A 23199-nucleotide genomic window follows, 5' to 3' on the forward strand; every position below is an offset into this window, starting at 1 on the left:
TAAGGAAATAGTTTATGTGTCAATATGGAAAGATCTCCAAAATATATTGTGAAGTATCAAAAGCAAGTTCTGAGAGTGGGTGTTTGACCTGGCAGTTAAGATGCTCACCACCCACATCCGAGTGCTAGATTTAACTCCCACCCATGGTTCCTGACTCAAGGCAGTGTTAAATCACCATGGTGTTCAGATTCCTGTGATATGTCACCATGACCCTCAGAAAAATGTAAAGCTAAGATTCAAAAATGTTAGATGTCCACTGGGAAAATGCGGTAGAGAATGCAATGTTTGTCAAAATTTCTTTTAGAGGTATAAAGCAGGGCCACTTGCAGTCACCATGGCATTCCTTCCTTTTTTGTGACTTGCTTTCTTATTGGATTAAAAAAAAAAAAAGCCTGGGAGATTTTATTAAAATTGGAAGATTCTTAGCATTGCTCTCCACTATGGCTTCTCACTTGTCCTGTTGTTTTCTTCCTCTTTATATCTTTTTTGGTTGTGTGTTGGTGTCCTGCAGATAGAACTATGCTGACAGATTGACCTAAGTGTTCTGTAAGCATTAACCGGGAGTACTATTGGTTGTTTTTCCTGTCCACAAATTACACATAGAGAAGGATTGTTTTCTTGGTGCCATTTACCTTCCTTCTCTAGGGGCCTGCAGAAAGTGCGAACTAGGGCTGAGTGACTGGTTCCTTGGAGATTAAACACTCGGTCACCTTTCCTGCGCAGGACTCAGTCTACAATGCCATTGAACTGGGATCATTATGAGTCCCATTCCTAGATATGGACACATACATCTCCAAGGGCCTGGGTAGCTCAATTGGTAGAGCATCAGACTTTTAATCTGAGGGTTCAGGGTTCAAGTCCCTGCTCAGGCGCCTGTGCTTTTTGTCCTAACAGTTGGCCGCTGATGTCTTTTGCATACAAGGTTGATAGGTTGGTGCTGGGGAAAAGGAGCTGAGCAGAGCATGTGTTTACTGAGGCAAGTACTCACCGTGTTCTGCCTTTGGTCACTTAGCTGGTCAGGGTCCCCCCTCCTCACTGAGCTGCTCCGCTGCTCCCTCTGGGATGCTCCTTCTGACAAACTGGGGCTAAGGAGTCACCTGACAGACACGGCAGTGGGCAGTGGGCAGTGGGCAGTGGGGGCAGCCTACCCAGAGATATCGGGCTGCTGTGCTACTCATTTCTCTAACTTAGATCAACTCTGATTTGATGGTGTAGCTGACGAGATAACAGATTGTATTTTTCTTATTAAATACACGTGTCCTCACCAACTGTGGCAGAATTGTAGTTCCATTCCATGTGCAGATGGCATGAGGGTGCATTAGAAAGTCCTGAGGAAACTTAACAAAACTTCTAAGAGCTAAGAAGCATGTTCACTAAGATCACAGAGTAAAGAAAAAAGTACTAAAATCAACTGTACCGGGGCCTGGGTTGTGGTGTAATGTTTAAGTCACAGCTTGTGATGCCAGTATCCCTTATTGGACACTGGTTCTAGCCCTGGCTGCTGTGCCTCCAATCCAGCTCCCTGCTAAGGCACCTGGAAGACAATGGAAGATGGCCTACATCTGTGGGCCCCTGCCGCCCACATGGGAAACCTGACCCAGCCCTGACCCTTGCAATAATTGGGGCAGTGAACCAGCAGATGGAAGATCTCTCTCTCTCTCTCTCTCTCTCTCTCTCTCTCTCTCTCTTCTCTCTCTCTCTCTCCCTCCCTCCCTCCCTCCCCCCCCCTTTCTCTGCATTTCAAATAAAATAAATATTTTGTGAAAATCAATTGTACTTCTGTATGCTAGTGATGAGGTTCAGAACATACCACCCCACAATATGTCACGCCAAAGTATACCTCCTGGACCTATTATTTTGGGCTATTTATTTTGACAAAATGACAAATTAGGAAACTCTTTAAAAGCAGAAATGAAGTTATAGAAGTGTCATCTATGACACCTAGTACATCTAGAACAGATATCCTCAGTTGTGAGGGTGTCTCTCACTCTGCCCCAGGAAGAGAAGATGACTCTAAATCACTGGAAACTTTCTAGTCACTAAACTCATGAAAAATTTCATGAAAAATACAGTGAGAACTTACAGGTTTCACAGATTGTGTAAAACTGGTCAGGGTTGGAGGGATGTAGATGGAAGAAGATTGATAATGAATTGATTCTTGTTGAAGCTGAGTGATAGGCACCCAGGGTCCATTGTGACATTGTCTCTACTTTGGAGTATATTTGAAACTTTTCATAATAACAAGCTATTTGTAAACAAAACAAAAAATCAATGAATTACTAAAACCTTACCAATGGAGAAGGCACTGACTTGTTGCTGAAACTGAACCCCTATGATGTAAAAGCAAGATCCAGCCTCCTGTCAGTCTCCCTTAGCTCAAGGCGTCTGTGCCTGTCCTTTATCAAAAGGAATTTACTGAACTGAGGGAGTGACCCAGCTGTCCTGACAGCGTCCCTGAGCCTAATGTGTCCTTGCCCAGCCTTCTGATAGCACTAAAACTAACTCATGAGACTGACAGAGTCGGATACCCTGCCCTGAAGATTCCAATCACCAGGCTCACAAGCCATTTGCCTCTCACAGATAACACCTCGGTGGCCAGTGTGGTCAGAAGTGTTCCCTCTCAGGGCCTTCCAGGTCTTGGCAGGGGAATTCCCTGGACAGAAAGCACCTACCGCCTGCATGTAGCCCCCAGACTGACTGAAGGCCCTTGGCCATCTAAGATCCCCTGAAGAGCGCAGCACCGTCGACCAAAGGAAGGCCGCGAGCACCCTTGACCAACCAGGAACGTGGACACGAGCCGAACACGCACCTCAGCCCCAACTTCAAGCTGTTACAACCTCAACGCTTAGCGCTGGAGGAGCCCGAGTTAAGCGGTAGGTGCCTGGATCCTTGCTCTGTAATTTGCAAGTAAATACCTACTGTCTTCCACCCTCTGGGTGTCAGTCAGGTACCCGCTTTCTGCCCATGGACCCCGGGCTGAGGAGTCCAAAGCGATTCCTCCAACCAGTTGGGAGTGTTGCTGTGTAACGAGAAGTGCTCATTTCTCTGGGTTATCGCCCCTATATGCACGACGCATTCTTCCCGGCACACAGCTGTTTTCCTCTTCCTGATCTGTCCATCCCACCTAAGAACTCAGAAAGTTTTCCTCTCCTATACCAGCAATAAGCAGACACACGAAGGTACGACACCATTTGCAGATCCCCAAACACTAAGTTCAGGGCGGGCCCTGTGGCGCGCCGAGTTGAAGCTCACTTGGGATGCCCGCATTCCATGAGTGCGTGGGTTAGTCCCGGCTCTGCTCGGGAAAATCTTGCGCCCTTGCAAGCAGATGAAACACCTCTCAGTGACTGTAGATGAGACTCGCCGGCGGGAACAGGAGAAGCAGAACGCGATCCTCGCCGGGCCCCGCGCTGCGCTTCGCTACGGTCCGCGAACAGCGAGCTCCGACCTGCTGGCCTGTGGCGGTGGTGGCCCGAGTCCGCCCGGGGGTGGGAGCGGTCTCTGCCTGGCGAGAAACGAGTGGGGTCATCAATCAGGGGACGAAAGGATTAGGAGAGGGCAGCTTCTTCGCGGTACAAGGCAGTTTTGACTTCCGCGAAAGCAGGAGAACAACCAGCAGAGTGGCGCAGCGGAAGCGTGCTGGGCCCATAACCCAGAGGTCGATGGATCGAAACCATCCTCTGCTAAAAGTTTTGCAGGCTCCACGTTGTTGCCGTCTTTGTTGAATCTGGGCTATGCAAAGCCGATTGATACCGAGAAATATATAAACATTTCTAAAAATCAGTCCTGCTTTAGGGGGAGGGTGTCTCTGTCCCACCTTCCTCTGAAAACCTGTGTATCTGTCTCTTCCTAATTCTTTGAGAAAGAGCAATTCACAACCCAAAAGCTGACATAGCGGCAAATTCCATATTCACTTCTAATGCTTCCAGGACAGTCTCTCCCCTATTAATGATTTGCTTTTTCCTCCCATCAGTAAATAACTGGCTAAATGTTGGGGTGCCACAATGGTGGCCCCATGAGTGGCCTGCCCGGGAGGATGTGAGGTCTACACTCACTGGAGAGTTTGGGAGGGGATCCCCCAGCCTGACAAGCCTTCACTGACCAGAGCCCTAGTGGGCCCCTTGACTGCAGCCCTGCATGAGGCCCTGGGGTACAACTACCCAGATAAGGTGCTCCTGAACGTCTGACCTGCAGACCTTGAGAGGTAGCGTTTGTTCTTTCAAACAGTGAATCCGGAGTTGTTACGTTGATAGGTGAGTAATACTAACCGCAAACTAAGATATGTTTCTCCATGTTCCCTAAGCCTCTTTAATGTTTGATTACTTCTGTTTTCTAAAATTAACACCTAAAGCATTGATTTAGAACATCCTCTCAAGCACAAGTCATCTCGGTGTAGGTAAATGAGTTTTCACACTGCAAGCCTACAAGTAACTTCTACCTAATGGAAAAGTAAACCATAATGGTACTTGAAAAAGAGGTTGTGTGAAAATGGGATTTTTAAAAAGTTCATTTTTAAGATTTTTGAAATCTAGGCATAGTTATTTCATAACACACATTTTCCACAAACTTCGTGAAGGCCACAGTATGACCAGCTCCTCAGGGGCTCTGTGCTCCTGCAGTTACTGTCCCCCTTCTTCCTGTAAACTGATACCCATCCTGGCTTCTAACACCAAAACTGAGTTCTTCCTGTGATGGTTTTATCATGATTGGCTCCCCAAGTGCATGCAGACATTTACACTCTGAAGATTTACAATAATGGTCAATGAATTAATAACAGTTGATGCAATGAGGGTAGAGATCTGATCTAATTATGCTTAAGCCACTGCCTGCAATGCCAGGATCAAGCCTGTTCCAGGTTCCTTCACTTCTGATCCAGCTGCCTGCTAAAAAAGCAGAGGAGGATGGCCCCAAGTGTTTGGGCCCCTGACACCTTGTTGCAATCATCTGGGGAGTGAACCAGCGGCTGGAAGATCTCTCTGTCTCTCTCTCTCTTGCACTCTCTCTCTCTGTCTCTCCCTCTCTCTCTGTAGCTCTGACTTCAAACAAATAAATAAATCTTTTAAAAAATTGTTAAATGCAATACATAAGAGATTTTAAAAGGATAAATAGGTAACAAATGTATAAAAACAAAAAAATCATTAGTACCATATTAAAAAGAAATATTAGTTTTATTAGAAAACAGAAAGGGGAGATATTAAGAAAAAAAAGAGAAAAAGGAGGAAATAAGTTACTGAAAGGTAAGGAAAGTGATGATAGAACTAAAAATGAGAAAAGTTATCAGTGCATTTTAAAGCAGCCACCAATAGGTGAGTCAGAAAAAGTACTCAAAGAGGAGAGAAAGGCAATATGTTATACCTAGAGATACAGCAGAGGAGGAAAGAAAACACGAATAATTAAGTAGTATTGTGTAAAATCCTACACAGACAAGCTTGTAAATTAAAGCAACAAAATAATGCAAAAATAGGAATGTGTATGACAAGATAGATTTCCATTATGGTGGTCTAAAATGTCAAAGGGTATCAAAAATAAAAGAACGATTAAGCAAAGAGCTCAAGCAGGAGAGGTGGGGGATAAAAATAGAATTCTTGAGTTGTTATATAAATTTATAAATCATAGACATTAAAAATAAAGCACTAAGAAAAAGCACTACTAAAATGAAGCTAGAAATACTGTTTAACAGATAAAAATTTAAAATATATAAGCCATTTCATAAAGTCAAAGGGTTAGTTGAATAAATGGGAAATAGGAGAAACTGAGGGGAAGCATTGAAAAGAGGAAGAATGAAGAGAAATAGAAGAAATGTAAAAACCTCTGAGAGAAAGGCATATAATAAACACTACAGTCGTGAAAGAAACAAAGACGAAACAGCATGAGGAAAAAAGAGAATGCTGGAATTTGGAGAGCTTTGTGTCAAAAATTTAGAAAGGGGCATCAGAAGGAAGAATGCACCCTACAAATACACTTCTGAAATTAGAGAAAAGCAAAAGGGAGTCAGAGGTTAGAACTTTAGGTAGGCATGGTTTTAAGAAAGAATAAGGAAAGTATACAAAGTTTCTGGAAAGTACAGAAAACGTTTCAGTCATGAAGTGAATGAATATATGATAAAGATCCATATAAAATAAGGTAGAGAAAAACAAGACAACTTACAGCGCTAAAGGAGAAAAGATTACCCAGGAAAGAAGCGGCAAAAATAAAGAGCATTGGATTGAAAAAAACTACCAAAGATACAAAATACAGAGGAGATGGACAAATAAAATAGTGGGGAGACAAACGGGATGAAGTGAGGCTTAAGCAAAAATAATTAATGCCCAAACAGAATGACACATAGGAAGAGAATTTTAGAACTTAATGTCGGAATAGAAAAGTGAAGTAAACTTAGCTACACAAAATGAGTACACGGGCAAGAAGACTGCTTATGTAATGAGCGCACTGAGAACTTGTGTGTCAGGCAATGCTGTAGCCAGCACTGCTGCCTCCCGGGTGCCCATCAGCAGAAAGCTGAGCCAGCAGCCAGAGCCTGGTGTCCAACCCTGCACTGGATATGGGATGCAGGTGTCCGTTACCAAACCCCACCCCCTCTTTATGTCTTTTCATGGCTCCATCCACATCACAGTCCTTACAAATACTTGCTTGTTTGTTTACCTACTCACCTATTGAAGGACGCTTGGTTGCTTCCACTTCTTGGCAAATATGAATAAAACGTCTATAAGCATTTGTGTGCAGGGTCCCACCTGGACACAAGCTTTCAGCTCACTCGGATCAATACCTAGGATTGTGGTTGGACCGTGCTTAGTATTCTAAGAAACTGTTGATCCCCCAAAGTGGCTGTATCACTTGGCATTCCCACCAGCAGTGAAGGAGAGTGCCCAGCGCCCCACACCCTAGTCAGTATCTGGTGCTCCGATTTGGATTTTAGCCTTATCTCATTGCTGTTTTAATTTGCTGTTTCCTAGGGACACACAGTGTTGGGCATAGGCATTTTCCCATCTAGTTTTCATTTTCTTCAAGGAGGTGTCCAGATTTTTCGTCCGTTTTTTTCCCTTTACTTACTATGAATTTCAACATTCTATGCGAATTTTGTACACCAGTCCTTTATCAAATATGTATTTTTTCAAGTGCCTTCTCAGCCCAAAGCGTCACCAGGGCTAGGGCTGAAACTCGGGTCCGGGATTGGTAAGCCAGGGCTTCCAGCTCGTGACCCCGAACCTCCAGGCGTGCCAGAGAGCAAGGGGCCCGGGTCTTCCAGGTGCCACGTGGGGAAACCCAGCCCCTGAGCGGGTGGCGAAGGGGCGCCCGAGTCCTGCACACTCCGAAAACCGCAGACGCGAGAGAGGCGAGAGCCACGGGAAAGGAGGCGCGAGTTCCTCTAGTTTGCCGGGCCAGCCTCCAACCCACCCGACCGCCGGCTCCACGGAGACTTTCCGGGCTGCACCCACACGCGGGTCCAGGTCTCGCGTGCTGAGCACCTGGCAGAGCTGCCCGCATCCTAAGCGGCTCGGAGAGCGCGGGCAAACAGCTCTGGACGCCGCTCCCTCCGCTGGCAGAGCCTGGAGACGCTACCCTAGCCATTCCGGCCTGGCCACTCCATGACCCGGGACAGCCGTCCAGCCCGGCGCGCTGCATCTCTCGGGAGTCGTTGTGCCTGCTCCCCGATGCAGCTGGAGAGACCGCAGAGGTCCGAGCGCCCCGCGAGCGCCTCGAAACAGTCGAGCCAGCTGCGCGGACTGGCGAGGCCGCGCGTCCCCCGTTCCCGTCGGACAGGCAGAGCACCCGGAGACCCTCGCGCTCCGCTTGCGCCCGGCGTCAACTGTCGCAGACCACCGTGCGCTCGGACTGCGGCCGGTCCGGGGACCGCTGGAAACCTCGGGAGCCGAAACCTTTCTCCGAGCCCCGCACCGCGCCCCCTCGCTCCTCATGGGCAGTTACCTGGGCAAGACCGACCCCTCGGCGTCGTCCTCCGCCCAGGTGCGCACTGACTTGCCCACCGGGCGGACAAACCGCCGACCGTCTCCGCCTCTCTACCAGATGCATCGGGTTCAGCACGTCCACTGCGTCCACTCCGGGCTTCAGCACAGGCCGGCCAGGCGGCTGCCGCGCTGGGACCCGTCCCGCCCTCCGGCACGCAGAGTCAACGAGGCCTGGAGGCGCTTCCCCATGAGGCGGACCCAGAACTCCATCATGCGGCCTCTGCCCTCCGACTGGTGGGAAAGCTATTGCAAGCGGACCATCTGGTCACTTCGGCACCCCAGGCCGGTATGCAGCCCGGTGACCGTCAAGATCTCGCCTCCCGAGCGGAGGGCCGCCGCGTCCCTTTCGCCGGCAAACGTCATCAACTCTGCAGGGCCCCTGGCTTCGGAGCAGCCCCCGGACCCCTGTGCCAAGGAGACGGTCCTGCGGGCCCTCCGGGAGTGCGGGGAGAGAAAGCAGAAGAGGGAGCAGCCGCAGTTACCCGAGGGCCTGCGCCGCAGGAGCGCTCCGGAGGCCAGGCCCTCGGCGTTTAAGCCCCTGGTGAAAACCGGAGCTCCCCCTCGCTTTGTGCCCAGGCGGGGGCCTCTGAAGAGAAGCCGGAACTCCTGGGGCCCCGATGCCGACCTGAGCAGGAGGCCCAGTTGGTCTTCTTGGAGCTCTGGGGCCAGCACACACACAGGCCCTCCCAGCTCGAAAAGAAATCCCATCAGCAGCAGCTACAGCTCTTCCAGATACTTCTCCGAGCCGTGGAGGAGAAGCATCCTCAGGGCATCGCTTCAGAGCCCGGAGTGGCCAATCAAAAAGCAGGACAGTGGTGGACAGCCTCACTCTCCAGTCCCCCCGGACACAGGCAGTGAGTCATCTGAAGCCTGTGTCCCCTCTGGGTCGCCCCTGCTCCTCCCCAGGTCTGCAGACCCGCTCCCAGTGTCCCCAGCTCCCTGGAGTGGTGACGGCATTGCAGAGGAGGACCTGGCCTTGGGAGGGACGGCTGGGTTACTGGGGAGCAACAGGGCCAGAAAGGACACAACTGAGGCCCCTGCAGACAGGGTCCCTGGGGGGAGGCCTGCTGTCCACCAGCCTTCTTCAGCGGGAGCTGCAGCCCAGGGCCCAGATCCCCTGCTAGAAGGCGTACAGGCAATGCGGAAGTCCCCGAGTCCTCGGGGCTCCCCACGGGCCACCGGAGAGGCCGTCAGTGCTACCTGTTCCCCTCCCGCCCCTGCGGGGTGCTCACAGTCGCAGCCCCTCCCGGGCCCCTGTTCAGAGTCCAGGTCCAGAGCTGCTTGCATCTCGCCAGCCCCCAGTGGCACCAGGTCACCAGTCACTGGCACCGTCCCTCAGGCTGACAGGGCTGACGTCAGCCCAGCAGCACCGCCCACCCAAAGTGCTCAGTCCGCACTGAAGGGCAGCCCAACCCCCCAGCCTCCTGAACCTGTACCAGCTGCTCACATGGTGCTAAAACCCAGGTGGGAGCCCCAACACGATATGGGCAAGGGAGACGCCATTAACTCCAGCGCAGCTCCTGCAGCGGCCTTTCCAAGCCCTTTCCTCTGCACAGCTCCAGGTACCACAACGCCCACTTTCAAGCCCATCTTCCGGGGTGCCGTAGCACCACTTAAAACCCTGCCGGTGCCGGCTCCCTTCCCCACTAAGCAGCCCTCAGCTCCATTCCCCCCAGCTTCCTCCCACCTCTTCCACGGCCTGGTCAAAGCCACTTCTGTGGTCATGTCCACCAGCCTCACCAGCGCACCCACAGACTCCACCTTGAAGCCCGCTTTGAGCTTGGGGGTCATGAGTATGGCCAGTGCCGTGGGCAGCACTTGTTCTGTGCCTTCCACTTGGCACACTTTCCTCCTGGGGGCCACCCAGGCCTTGAGAACCGGTTTCTCGCCAGGCACAGGCTTGTTCCTCCCATCACCCCAGCGTCCTACCATTCCCCCTGTTCGTACAGTCACCATCTTCAGCCAAGTTCTTCCCAGTGCTGTCCAGATAGCTTCCAGCAGCAGCAGCAACAACAATGCTAATTTTTCTGTCTCTGGCAGCCCCCTGTCTGCCCCAGCCCTGGTGCCCACATTATCTCCCAGAAGCTCCAGCCTGGCCCCCGTGTCCACAAGTCCTACAGGGTCAAGCCCAAGGCCACCTTTCCCACCATCTCCAGGAGCCCCTCACCTGCCTGCCACAAATGGGCTGAAGCAAGGCCACTCCCAGCCAGTTGTTCCCACAAGCTTCAGCAGCTCTTCCCTTTCTGGGAACTCAAAAGTGCTTCCCCCAACCCCCATGCCAGCTCCCTCTTGGCCAAATCTGGGTGGCACCACACAGCCAGGCTTTGGGGATCAGACATCCTCAGCTTCTACCTTCTACCCCCCTGCCAGCTTCAAGCCAGACCTTAGCAGCGGCTTTCCCTTCAGTCAAACCAGTATCCCCGGCTTTGGAGCTGTGACCCAGAAACGCCGGAGTGGGGCCTGTGGCCCAGTGTTTGGCAGCAAAGCCCCACGGCCCTTTGCCTTTGGGGGAGTAGTGACCCCTATGGACTGCGGGGAGCCTGAGCAGCTCAGCCCCACTGTCCCGGACATGAGCTCCACACGTGGAGCTTTTGGCACTGGAGCAGTGCCGAGCGGGGCTCCTGGCCCTGGGACCCCTTTTGGAAAAAGCTGGAGGCAGAACACTCAGGGCTTGTCTGGCCAGAGTACCCCTTTTGCCTTGGGGAGGAGCAGTCTTTCTGCCAGAAACACTACCTTTGGGATGGCCTCGATGAGCCCCTTTGCTCAGAGCGCGTCTTTCTTCGGGAAAGCAAAGGCGGGTAGCAGTTTAGGTTTCGGGTTGCTCTCCCCCACTGCCCAAGACACTGTGGCGCGAGGACCTTTCAGACCAGCACTGCCTTCATTTTCCATTGGTGCGAAGTCCAAAACCCCAAAGAAGTGGGAGCAAGGGCACTCCCGGAGGCATCGTGCCCACAGGAAATAGTGTCTGCTGCCCAGTCACCCAGCCTTGGTCTGGACTCAGTATTGTGAAGAGCCCCAGTGTCTTCCAACGCTCCACAGCAAGAACTGTAGATGTTCACCCTGCGAGTGCTCCGAGAAGGTAGAGGACCAAAACACCATCTAGCAGTGCCAGCGAATCAGTGGATGTGAAGAGACACTTGCCTTCCCTGCCTGCCCACTGCTCTGTGGATCAGGACACTGCCTCCTGCTTTTCCCTCGCCAACAGCCATGGCAGGAAGGCAACCAGCTCAGCCCATGCCTCTGGCATCTTTGGAAGTAGGGAAAGATCCTCACTAAACTTTAACCTTCTTAATATCTGGCTCTAAGAAGTGCATTTCTTTCTTTGGTCCCTAGGGGATGCTGACCTCTCATTTCTTGCTGCTTTGTTCCTCGATGGGTTCCTGGAGAAAATTTTGATGTAATTTGACTTTGAGTCCAGCTTTTCTTTGAGGACCAATGGTCAACTCTGATGGGTGACCCTTGCTGGGCCACTTCCTCTCACCAAGTTGTTTTAGGCTTTTTCCAAGACAGGAGATGGCTCAGCACCACCTTAGAGATTGGTTAGTCAAGGCTCACCTGTCAGTCCCAGGGATCATTCCTTATTCCAGGACAGGGAAGAATTTGGCCAGGTTCCCTCCAGGCACGGGGCAGGCCCGGTGGGCCTTTCCTGTATGGCACGCCTTCACTTGCCTGGCACTCCCAGGACGAGTGAATGGAGACTTGCTCTCCTTACTCTGTATGACAGAGATGTGGATGTTGTACTTCTGACTGAATGTGGAGGAGGAGTGGCTCTTGAATGGGTGCTTTGTTGATAGAGCCAGATTTCATTGTGTAAATGTTTCTGGGGCTTGGCTACTTGGATGAGTCAGCAGCAGGACTTCATGCTGCTCTGCCGACACCGATTATATGGCAGCATTTGGACACCGAGGGCTGACTTCTTGGGAAGCGGCAGGACCAGGGGTGAGAGAGATGGGAGGCAGCTCTTGCTGCAGGTCCCTCCGGGGTGAGCTGGGAATTGCCCAATCCAGGAACCAGATTCTACATTTCCTTTTGTTAAATTTGTTCCTCATCAAAGCACCTCCCTCACCTCTCCCAAAGAGGGCAGGCAGGGCTGCAAGGCTCCCATTCCTGAAACAAAGCAAGAAAAGGGGAAACAGCAGGAACACAAGTGGGTCTCATCTCTAAGCTGGGACAGACTCCTTAGCACTTCTTGATTTCATGGAAAATAAAAGACAAGAATGACTCCCTGAGTCCATCATCTCCTGTTATGTCCCTTGCTTTATGGATACTTTGGGGGAGGTCTAATTGGAAAAGCAATCTTAAATTGGGTGATAAAATAAAAATGTCGAAATAAGTCTGTGATGACTGTCAAACAAATCAATACAGAGGCAGAAAGAGAAGAAACTTGTCCAGCACTATGCAGTTTGGAATGGCTAGATTTGGGATTTAAACCCTAATGGCCCTGGTGTCTGTGCTGACTTGTCTCTCCCTATAGCAGATCCCCAAAGTAGGATTCCAACCTGGTATGTCTGAGTGTAAGCACCCATGCTAGTTGGAACTTTTAAAGCTGTCCCTTCACCTGAGAGTATCATCCTACAGGGGCTGCAGGGACAGCATCAGGCACTGCCCACCATCTTTGAAGCATCCAGGCATGGTTGTGGGCCCCAGCTGTGATTTGGTGACACATTCAGAGGTTAAGGAGAACTCTGGTTCTTGAGGCTCAAATGCAGTGGAGATAACCAAACCAGTGATTCCAAGTGTCAGGAGCTTCTTGCTGAACGGAAGTGCTAATCCATTTGCTGTTCAGGGAAACACATCTGTCTGGACCTTGCTTCTGGATCACAGGCAATGGGAGACCCAAGGGACAAGTCTCTCCTGCTCTGGGAAGACCACATCCCCTCCCAGCATCCTTTGTGTGGCTTCCTTTCCTACTCGTCCCAAGTGGGCAGATAGGTCCTGTCCTGTCCAGCAGAGACTGAGTCCACCAGGAAGAGGTCCCTGGACAGGGAGTGGTGACTCAGGCTGATTTGGGGACAATGGCATGCAAGAAGTTACCCACCACAGGGAAAGCAAGGCACACAAGCAAGGCACGATAAGAAGACATGCATAGGAGGATAAATCAGAAAGCAGGAAAGTTCTCTACAGGGTGGTGGGAAGAGGGGAGAACAGAAAGGAAGGGACATGAGAAGGAGTTACACTTCTCCATGTGCTTCGTTGGCACGAGAAGGCGTTAAAAAGTCTGAAAGTACGTGTTAGAAACAAACCCAACACTATTTTGAGTGAACACTTACAAATTTTCTGTAAGATTGAAATGACTCCCGAATAAAAAGCTGAACAACCTCTTAACGGGAAGCTGAGAAGGGAGGAAGCACACACAGAAGAATGCTGCTCGTCCTCGGATCACTGCTCAGGAAGAAAAGGGGGAATCGACGAGGATGGGATTCGAACCCACGCGTGCAGAGCACAATGGATTAGCAGTCCATCGCCTTAACCACTCGGCCACCTCGTCACATGACGACTGTCCTCCGCCTCCCCACAGCCTCACTTCGTGAAGCCTCGCTGGGGGACCGTAACGACGCGCGCGCCTCCGCCCCGCCGGACCCCTGTCCCCGCACAGCCCCTGCCGGGGTAGCGACGCTTTGCTGCTCTCCTGGTCTCCGGCCTCAGCCGTCGGAGTTCCTCGCCACCTGCACTTGCTTTCCGGAAGAGCCGCGCTGAAAAACGCCTTCCTTGCCCCCCGGCTCCCGCCCGCGGCTCCCTTGCCCCCCGGTTTCCCGCCCGCGGGCTCCCTTCCCTCGGGCCCCGCGTCGCCGCCCGCTTCCTCCGCCTCGCCCAGGCCTTGCAACCTGTCTCCCCGAGGCTTCCCTGCGAAAACGCCTGAGATCGCCGTCTCCCGCAAACGTTTCCGCTCGTGCTGTGCCACAGAATCGGAGGCCAGCGATGCGTGTTTTCGTGCTCAGGGAATGCACCATGCCACTTGTGCAACAGAAAAGGCCGCACACATGGAAATCCGGCTCGTAGCTCCACCGACCGTAGAGGAGGGTTGCAGGCTCTCACGGCTGGCTTCAGTGGCCTTTACCTTTAATGACAGCAGGCACCAAAAGACATAAAAAGACAAGCTTCATAAGCAGCCTGCTCTATATGAAAAATACAAAGCATTTGTAAATGAATCTGCTAATGAAAGTGCCGGTGATACCCGTCAACGAGTGTGTGCGTGGAAGAAAGCTTCTTACCTCTGCAGTAACAAGGGTTTGGGGAGAAATAGCAGCAAAACCACCAGCTGTGCTGAGTGAGGCTGGCGCTTACAAAGGCTGTCTGTACAATCGTTTAAGGTGCATTATGGAAGTAGAATCTCCAACATATCGCCATTATTTAACTGATTTTGATAACCGATAGTGATAACAGCGATGGTGAGGAAATTTGCCACCGCTTAACAATTACTTTCGCAAAAACCCAGATGTCTGTATTCTTTAACAAAGATCAAAGAATTTTCTTCTGGATTTGAATAGGTGCAGGAACCAGAACACTAGGCGATCCGTGTGTTGCCTGAGACCACTGCTGGGAGGTTCTTGTCTTCCTGCAATCAAGAAACAAGTCAGAGGTGAGCCAGAGAGGAGCAGTCAGCCGCCAGCCCAGCTTAACGGAGAAGCTACACCTGACCCGCCAGGCGCCAGGGCGCAGCGCAGGAAAAGTCTGTATTCAGGATACGCCCCCGCTCCCTCTCTGGAATATTGCTGGCTGTAAAGGTGTTTTGGACTTGGAGGTCCGGAAAGTCAACCCAGGACCTTATCAGCCCCCTGTTACCCGACCCAAAAGTCCCCTCGGTGTGGGGCAGGGCAGGGGAGATGTCCCCAAGCTGTCCCCAGGGACAGGACCAGCACAGAGACAACGAACGCGAGAGATTACTTTGGTTGTAATCGCTGGTCCTCTTCGTGGGCTGGTTTCCCCGTTCCATCGCACAAAACTTGCCCTTCTTAAAAAGTTCCTGTTTTCTTCAACCACTCTTACGTGGTCGTGTCTACCCCGGTACCTCAGTATCCGTCCGTCCCCTTTTGCTGGAAGGCTGGTTAGTGCTCATTGAGCTCCCTACGAGCTATGGATTTATAGCTTTCACCGAATTTGGAAATATTCAGGAGTTACTGGTGGGAAGTCAAAAGGAATTGAGCAGCTCCCGGTGAAATCACGTTAAAGTGCGCCGCTGACACGCAGAGGTCGGGGGCACGGGAGACTCGGAGACGCGGGCTTTTCTTCCCGCCGCCGTGCTCGCAGACGCGCGCTCTGCGGGGAGGCGGGAACGCAGCTCTCCCACCCGGCCTCGCTCGCGGACGCCCTCGGGGGACCGCGCCGGGAGCCCGCGCCGGCCCGGAGCTTCTCCTGCCGGCGTTCCCTCCCTTCGCGCTCCGCCTCCCCTCGGATCTGCCCGCTCCGGAGGAGCTGCCGGGGCAGATTAAGGCTGCCTCGGTCTCCGTGGACCCTCGCCCTTCCCCGGCCGTGAGTGGAGGTGCGGCTTTGACCCCGCGGCCGTGCTCTCGGAGGGCAGTTTTCTCCCGGCTTCGGCTCAGTGGTGCCAGACGTCACTCCCTCTCTCGACTTCGGGACCCCCGGCCCTCCCAGACCCACTACCCGAGCCAATTTTTCTGTCTGGTTGCGATCCTGTCTGTCCAAGGCCATCACCGTTTCCTGTTCCCGCGGTTCGCGGTGGCCTCCAGCCCCTGGCGGACTCGGCGGTTTCCCCTACGTTTCCTTAGGAGGTTTCTTCTCTTTCTTTGCTTTGCTGCTTCAATAAACTTCACAGCCAAAGCGAAGCCGCGCCTGGGTTCGTAGTTCGGAGCACTTGTCCAGGCATGCGGCGCGGGAAGAGGGAACAAAATTGCCAGGCTGAGGACGCAATGGCGTAGGGGGACGAAAAGGGAAGGTCCCACCGAGACTTGAACTCGGATCGCTGGATTCAGAGTCCAAAGTGCTGACCATTACACCATGGGGCCACTCCTAGAAGTGATTATGCTGGGTACACATGCTAAGGTCTTGGATGATCCAGTACCGACGCCCCTTGCCGTGCTTCTGGGATATCTGAGAGGTGAGCGCGCATTCTCTTCCTCTCCAGAAAAAAGTTCTGGACGCTTACCCGGAATGCGTGCACCCAACATCCGTTACGCCAGCTCCTTCACCCGGGAGAACGCGGTCTTCCTAACGGCAGACCCCTCGCCCCATGCCTCCTCCGTCCTCCCAGGGGGCAGGTACTTGGCGCGTCCCAGCCTCTGTTTCTCCACCGGAAAGCAAGGGGGGCGTCGAACAAGACCGTGCCCTCGCGGTGCCCCAGGCGTCGCACCCGCGTTTTCTGCGCTGGCGCCCCCGGAGACTCGTGCTCACCGGTGAGACGGGCCGGTGAGCGGCTCCGCAGGCCGGGAACGCGGGTCACGCCTGAGCTCCCTCGCGATCAGACCGCGCTGCCCTCCCTGGAACCCTCTCCCTAGCGCGGCCCCCGGCGCTCCTGGGATACTGGACTGGACTCGGGCTAGCTCTGCTCCCCAACTAGGCTGCGTGCTCCCACCTTCACCGCTGCCCTCCGGTGGGAGTTGCCTTGTGCTCCGAGCCTGGGGAGCCTCGGGTTGGCATCTTACGCCTGCGAGCCGTGGGAGGTCGCGTCAGGCCGCGTGCTTCAACTGGGGAGCGCAAAGATTCCTCTGGTCCCCAGGAGTCCCCTCCTCCTTCACGCCCTGTAGGTGGAGCTCAGTCTCTGCACGGTGGGACCCCTCCTGCCTCCTCATCCAGCCCACAATATAACCGCAATGAGAGGTGCAAGGAGCGAATCTCTATAGATTTGAACTTCGATGCTTGTGGTCCCTGCTTTCCTTGCATGTCCACTGCCAAGTTCCAGCCTGGTGTTGGTGCGGCCTGTGCTGAGTCCTGGGCGTTGTGAGAACGCATCCCATCCTATGAGGTCCTTTCTTGGGGGCGTCTGAAGGATTTTCAGCCTAAATAGTTGGTCCAGAGATCAGAGAAGGGTCAGACTTTGGCACAGGACAAGCGGGTGGGGATCCCTGGGAAGAAGGTACGAGTTGAGGTGCGAGAGTGAGAGAGATCACCTGAGCCACACCCAGGGGCGTCATTTCGGGGAACAGGTTGTGGGGATCCCACTCCACACTCCAGCCCCCCCCAAGTGCCCATGGGGCCCAAAGGCCCGGAATCCCCCGGGGGAGGATGGTGAGAATCTACCATTGTCTGCTTTACTGAGTGTGACTTTTTCCAAGTCCACTCACATGTTTCTGTCGCAGATGTACTTTTTAGCAGAATCATTGCATTTCTTCCACTAAATGAAATATACTTTTGTAGTTACACAGAAAGCAGCTAAAAAGTCAATTTTGAAAAAAGCTATCTACATGATTCTCAACGAAAACAACCAAGTGCTTAGAGCATAGACTAAACATGAGAAGTTCAACTCTCCCCCAAAGACTCATTTTTTAACTTATTAGAAAATTAGCTATTTGAAATGAGGAACAAAAAGATTTTTCTCTGGAAACACTTGTAGGGCAACAGAGATTGTGTATTTGTGTGTGTGTGTGCATGTGATAAACAACGCAAAGCCTTATTGAAGTAGAGGCTACATGTTTCTGCCAATTTAGAGTCACCCAGGATACTCTCTGCTTGTTATCCCAGGATACAACCAGGTGCAACCCAGAGAGCCTGCAGGTGCACACACTGAAGGACTGCCTAGATTGGCTTCAGGAGGCCGGGATGGAGCCGGAGCAGGGTACCCACTGCGGCCGCGGGGCAGCGAACAGAAACTCTGAACCCAAGTGTCTGAGACCCCCTCCAGAAACGCCCCCCACAAGCGTCCACGCCCAGCAGAGACCCGATGCCCGTGGGAGCTGCCTCGGCTGCTCCAGGCCCCTCCACCAGGAGCTCCTCCGCCGCACGCGACCCCTGTTAACCTGCGCACAGGGCTCCCCAAGGGAAGCGCTGAAAGGTTCCCGCGCGCTGCAATCGCGGGGGGGATTCACCCTCCCACCTGAAAGAACCACAGTGGTACAGGAGAGGAAAACCGTTTTCCAGGCGATGAATATCAGGTGCAGAGGGATGCGAGGGCTATTCAAGAGTTCCTATAATAAAAACCTTGTTTTCTCCCAAGATCAAAACATGTACTGGCCCGTACGGGGATCGAACCCGCGACCTTGGCGTTATTAGCACCACGCTCTAACCAACTGAGCTAACCGGCCACGGCGAACAGCTGACCTCAATTTTCCTTCCGTCCCTCCAAAGCGTTTAGCTCGTTTCCCTTGTGTTTGTACCTTAGAAAGAGGAAGACTTTTCCTGCTTCCCATCCTTAATAAACACAGCACAACAAAAACATCTTTCTATAAAAACAGACCCAGACGAGGCTGTTGACCTTTGGGCGGTATTCGTGGACTTGAGAGAGGACAGAGAAACTTTTCCAAGCGTGACAAAAGCGCAGGAGTCGCGGGAACGCGGCCCTCGGAGTGCCCGGTGGTCGGCAGGTGCCCACGAGGCCTCACGCGCCCCCCGCCAGCCGCTCGCGGACGGAGCACGCTCCTTGGTGTCGGAGGGACATTCCCGACAGGTCCGAGCGGTTGGCCCGGGTCCGCTGGGGCCGAACGAGGTCCCCGAAACCTCCCGTCCACTGAGGCCTCGGGAGTCCGGAGCGACCGCAACTCCGAGGTCCTGGAAGACCCCTGGGAAGGTGGATCTGGTCACTATTTCAGTAACCGTTAAACTCAAGTTTTCTGCCGGTCTTTGTCCCAAAAAAGGTTACCATGGGTTTGCTATTTTTGCCATTCAGAAATTTTACATTGTAAACAAAGTTGTACCAAATTTTCTTCTTCACATAGTGGCATTTATCCATGTGTTTTCTACCCTTGTTTTTTAATTTCTTAAGCTTGGAAAGTATGTTTGCAATCATTTGGTATCAGAACAGAAAAGCATTTTTGATTCTGTCTTGAACATGCCTAAAACCCGGCTGTAGGGTGTGTCGTCCCCAGCCTGCACAGTTTGTCTGGATCAACAGACGCCGCAGCTCAGGTGTGCCAGGACACCTTGCACACGTGTGAGGAGCTGCCTCAAAGAACAGCGCATGGCAACTTTGAAAGCCCTGTCCGACCACACTGCAGAGGGCTGACTTCGGTTCCTTTTTGTCTTTTAGCTGTGTGCCTTGTGAGAAGCCCTGTGGACAGCGCTGGCAGCCTGGGGCTATTGTTGAAGGCCAGGCAGAACTGTGGCTTCTACAAAGAATGCCCAACAGAAAGCTACCTTCACACCTAAATATGTACCAGACACGACGAGTCGAACTGACGGTAATGATTGTCAAAATTCAAGCTTTCGGGCAAAATTCCGTAGTTTGGAAAATTATGCTTCACCTTTCTGAGGTGCCAGTTTGCCAGACCGAGAGAAGCTGTGGACTGTGTCACAGGAACAGGAGCAATAGGAGCTGTTGGTAGACATTCCATGTGCAAAGCTTCTACTTCACTCCCGGTTTGAGGAAGTGTGTGTGTTAGCAGAGGCGATGGGGGAAGAACGCCGTGGGCTGGGTGGGGGCCGCTCCGCGAGCGCCCCGAGTCTTCGCGGGGGAGGAGCGCGGCCGCCCCGCGGCACCCAGGTCCCTGTGCGCTCATGGGTGTGGGACCGGCCTCTGGGGGACGAGGGTCGCGCGGGCCCGCGACGGGGAGAGTGAAGTAGGAAGAATGTGGCGATTTAATAACTTGTCTTGTATTATTTCCGGTTTCTGCTGCCTTTTCCCAATGAAATTGGATTAACGATAAGGTTTGGTTGTCGTTTATTTATTCGCAGGAGGACCGGTGCCCTGTTAAAGTTTTATTTCTATTTTTTAAATGCTCAAATTTTTACATTGCTCTTCAGAAAACTGGTATTAGCCTTCTATTTACAAGAATTTTTCTTGGTTGATTTTAATGATCACTTCACCGACTTTTTAAAAAAGATTTCGTTATTTATTTGAATGTCAAAGCTGGGGGAAGGGGGAGTTACTGATTGTTCCAGGAAATCCAGTTAATCATAATCAATATTAGATTTTCATCACTGCATTTCATTTCTCCCATTATCTCTAATGCATTTTACTACTTTCTTTTTGCGGTTTCTCTGCCTTTTAAAATTCTCATTATCAAACATTTGTTTTAATCTATGCTTCCTTGAGTGTCTTGTAGTCTTCATTTCTTTTTTTTTTTTTTTTTTTTTTTTTTTTTTTTTTTGACAGGCAGAGTGGACAGTGAGAGAGAGAGACAGAGAGAAAGGTCTTCCTTTTGCCGTTGGTTCACCCTCCAATGGCCGCCGCGGCTGGCGCGCTGCAGCCGGCGCACCGCGCTGATCCGATGGCAGGAGCCAGGAGCCAGGTGCTTTTCCTGGTCTCCCATGGGGTGCAGGGCCCAAGCACCTGGGCCATCCTCCACTGCACTCCCTGGCCACAGCAGAGAGCTGGCCTGGAAGAGGGGCAACCGGGACAGAATCCGGCGCCCTGATCGAGACTAGAACCCGGTGTGCCGGCGCCGCTAGGCGGAGGATTAGCCTAGTGAGCCGTGGCGCCGGCCTTTTTTTGTATTTTTTCCCTGAGCTCAGCCAACTTTTATTTCATTTCCTCCCGTTTTGTCCATTTCTGATTTTAGTTTTTGAATTTATGATTTAATGTGTTGCCACTTTTGTTTCTTATATCTACAAATGCATGTTTGAGGATATTTCACTCGACCTCGAGAGTTCTCATACATTTTTCCTTTGTGGAGGCAATTTCGCCAACTGTCCTATTCGGTTTCCTTATAGAAGCTGTGTAGAGAAAGACTATTCCAATGCTCATTTTGTGGAGAGCTGGGGTGGTAGTCAAGATTCCCAGCTCAAGGGTGACCTCTACTGTCACTCTGGGAAAGTACCATCTCTTTAACGTGTTGGGAGAGAGGGATCTACAGGGAAGAGTCCGGGATCTTCAGACTTGCGGGTTTCCCTTTGTCCTGCTTCTCCCCACACCTCAGTTCTTTCCTGCACTGTCTGCCTCCCAAGCCTCTCCATCCTGTCGCACCCAGAACTCCTGCCTTTCTGATTCTGCCACCTCCAGTCTCACTCCACTGGACAGCCAATTCACCAGAGAGGCGATTTGAGAAGAGGAGAGGAAAGCGTTTATTTCAAGAAACCAGCAGTCTTGGGGGGAAAAGAGACTTCTCTATCCAAAATGTGCTCTTTCTGCCAAACCAGCCAGCAGGAACGGTTTTTAAAGGAAAGGGGGTAGCTGCAGGAGAGGTTAGGAAAAAATCATTGATAATGAGACAGAATTTCACGTTTTGTTCTGAGGATCCAGGAAATCCAGGGTGTCAGCCAGGGGGAGGCTTCTTGATAGTGGAGCGACATTTGGGTGGGACTTTGCTAGCTGGGGCTGAAGTCTGCCACTCCAAGTCCTCTCCTTTGAGGAGCTCCTGAAATTCACTATTCACTAGACCAGTCACAAGCAATCCACAGTATCAATAGTTGGTTTTTGTTAGATAAAACATGAAAAGAAGGGAGGGAGAGATGCCTTTGTTAAGGCAAAATGTGAAAAGAAAGGAAGGAAGATAACTTACCGATGGTTACACCCAGAGCCAGTGTCCTGACCCACCTGAAGCCTCCTCAGTATTGCCTCATCTGTTTAGAGGGTGGTTTTCAGCTGGGGAAGTAGGGTCTGGTTTTTTTCAGGTCCTTGCCTTCTATCTAGAGAAGTATTCTAAGTACAGCCACAGATACGGTGCACAAAGTGATTGAGTTTATTTAAAAGGTGAGAAAGCAAACACACCTGTGCGTAGGTAGGGCGTGGGCCAGTAGGAGAAGGGGGTGGGGGCTCCTCCTGCATCCCTAGTCAGCAGAGAGAGAAGAGAAGGCTTTTTCCAATCTCGTCCTCTTTCATGAGTATAGACATGTAAGGATCTCTAAAGTAATTTTCCAAATGGATACATTTTACTTCATACACAAGATTCTTCTCCATTGTCACAAGAGAGAAAAATGAACTATCTGTCCTTTCTTTATCCCATAGTTCTGTCAAATTCAGTGTAACACAGGGACTCCCAGAGTGGATCAAGATCTGCACGCTTGTCTCTGAGATCACGCACACACTCACAATGAGGGACCTGTTTCCATGCTCTGGAAGGCCAGAAAGATTTTGGATAACACATCTTTGCACGGTGCAGCATATTTGTGAATGTGGACCAGGTTTGGCTGAAGATTAAGAATTTTTGAGGGTCTCACACATTTATAATCCTGCAGCAAAACACACTTTGTGATCTGTGGGAAATATCTATGGACTATCCCTTCTGTGAATGAAGTAGGTGTGGAAGTGTTTTGTAATAAATTGCCTGCATGTCTCCATCGTCTGGGAAATTAAGAATTCCTCACACTCCTGAGAGGCCACAGCCAGTACCTCTCTCCTGTGGTGATATGGACTCCAATTAGAAGTTTTGGAGTTATGCCCTTAAAGCCTTGTTTTCCAAGGTCACATGCTAGCTCTGGAGGAAGCCTGCGGACTCCGAGGTGAGCGCCCCGGAATCCCAGCTTTCGGAAGGATCCTGTGCTTAGGGGTTAAAGCTCCTACAATACAATGCCGTTGTGTGAAGAACACACATTTATACAACTGTTTATGACATAAACGTGCTCCGTCCGCGAGCGGCTGGCGGGGGGCGCGTGAGGCCTCGTGGGCACCTGCCGACCACCGGGCGCTCCGAGGGCCGCGTTCCCGCGACTCCTGCGCCTTTGTCACGCTTGGAAAAGTTTCTCTGTCCTCTCTCAAGTCCACGAATACCGCCTAAAGGTCAACAGCCTCGTCCGGGTCTGTATTTAGAGAAAGTTTTTTTATGTGACTATTTTATCTTTGTTTGTCAAGAACGGAAGTAGAAGAAATTATTCCTTTTTGTAAAATACACGAAGAAAATTTTTTTTGAATTTATAACGCCTAGAACTGAAAAATGAAGAAGAGATAGCTGGTTGTACAGCTGTGGCCGGTTAGCTCAGTTGGTTAGAGCGTGGTGCTAATAACGCCAAGGTCGCGGGTTCGATCCCCGTACGGGCCAGAAAGTGGTAATTTTGTTTTTCACCTCCGAGGCTTTAACTCTGCAGCGGAAGGAAGGGCAGAGAAACAATGAACAGTGTGCTCTGAGCTGTAAAAGTAGGATGCCCCTGACTTTCTCTTAAAACTCTTTGAACACCACCCTGTTTTCCAATCTAAGGACCTGGGACTGGATCCTAGCCCAATGAAAACAAAATTGAACTAAAAAAGGAA

The 23199-nt window shown here is 51.6% G+C and overlaps 1 protein-coding gene and 6 non-coding genes across 7 annotated transcripts; 4 read left to right on the top strand and 3 right to left on the bottom strand.

Moving 5' to 3' along the window:
* Positions 1-799: 799 nt before the first annotated feature.
* TRNAK-UUU (transfer RNA lysine (anticodon UUU)) lies at positions 800-872 on the top strand. Its single transcript has one exon. It is a non-coding gene; the product is annotated as a tRNA-Lys (tRNA).
* Positions 873-3614: 2742 nt separating this feature from the next.
* Positions 3615-3686, top strand: TRNAM-CAU (transfer RNA methionine (anticodon CAU)). The gene has a single exon. It is a non-coding gene; the product is annotated as a tRNA-Met (tRNA).
* Positions 3687-7763: 4077 nt separating this feature from the next.
* Positions 7764-11259, top strand: POM121L2 (POM121 transmembrane nucleoporin like 2). Its single transcript, XM_002721638.5, has one exon. The coding sequence runs from the start codon at positions 7915-7917 to the stop codon at positions 10927-10929; it is 3015 nt and encodes a 1004-aa protein (XP_002721684.3). The 5' UTR covers positions 7764-7914; the 3' UTR covers positions 10930-11259.
* Positions 11260-13373: 2114 nt separating this feature from the next.
* TRNAS-GCU (transfer RNA serine (anticodon GCU)) lies at positions 13374-13455 on the bottom strand. The gene has a single exon. It is a non-coding gene; the product is annotated as a tRNA-Ser (tRNA).
* A 2404-nt stretch (positions 13456-15859) lies between these two features.
* Positions 15860-15931, bottom strand: TRNAQ-CUG (transfer RNA glutamine (anticodon CUG)). Its single transcript has one exon. It is a non-coding gene; the product is annotated as a tRNA-Gln (tRNA).
* A 2158-nt stretch (positions 15932-18089) lies between these two features.
* On the bottom strand, positions 18090-18163 carry TRNAI-AAU (transfer RNA isoleucine (anticodon AAU)). Its single transcript has one exon. It is a non-coding gene; the product is annotated as a tRNA-Ile (tRNA).
* Positions 18164-22916: 4753 nt separating this feature from the next.
* On the top strand, positions 22917-22990 carry TRNAI-AAU (transfer RNA isoleucine (anticodon AAU)). The gene has a single exon. It is a non-coding gene; the product is annotated as a tRNA-Ile (tRNA).
* Positions 22991-23199: the final 209 nt, after the last annotated feature.

Source organism: Oryctolagus cuniculus, chromosome 5 (assembly GCF_964237555.1).
Source record: "Oryctolagus cuniculus chromosome 5, mOryCun1.1, whole genome shotgun sequence".
Classification (NCBI taxonomy): domain Eukaryota; kingdom Metazoa; phylum Chordata; class Mammalia; order Lagomorpha; family Leporidae; genus Oryctolagus; species Oryctolagus cuniculus.

Excerpts from the sequence above, each read along its gene's own strand:
- POM121L2 (XM_002721638.5), top strand. The coding sequence starts at position 7,915 with ATGGGCAGTTACCTGGGCAAGACCGACCCCTCGGCGTCGTCCTCCGCC.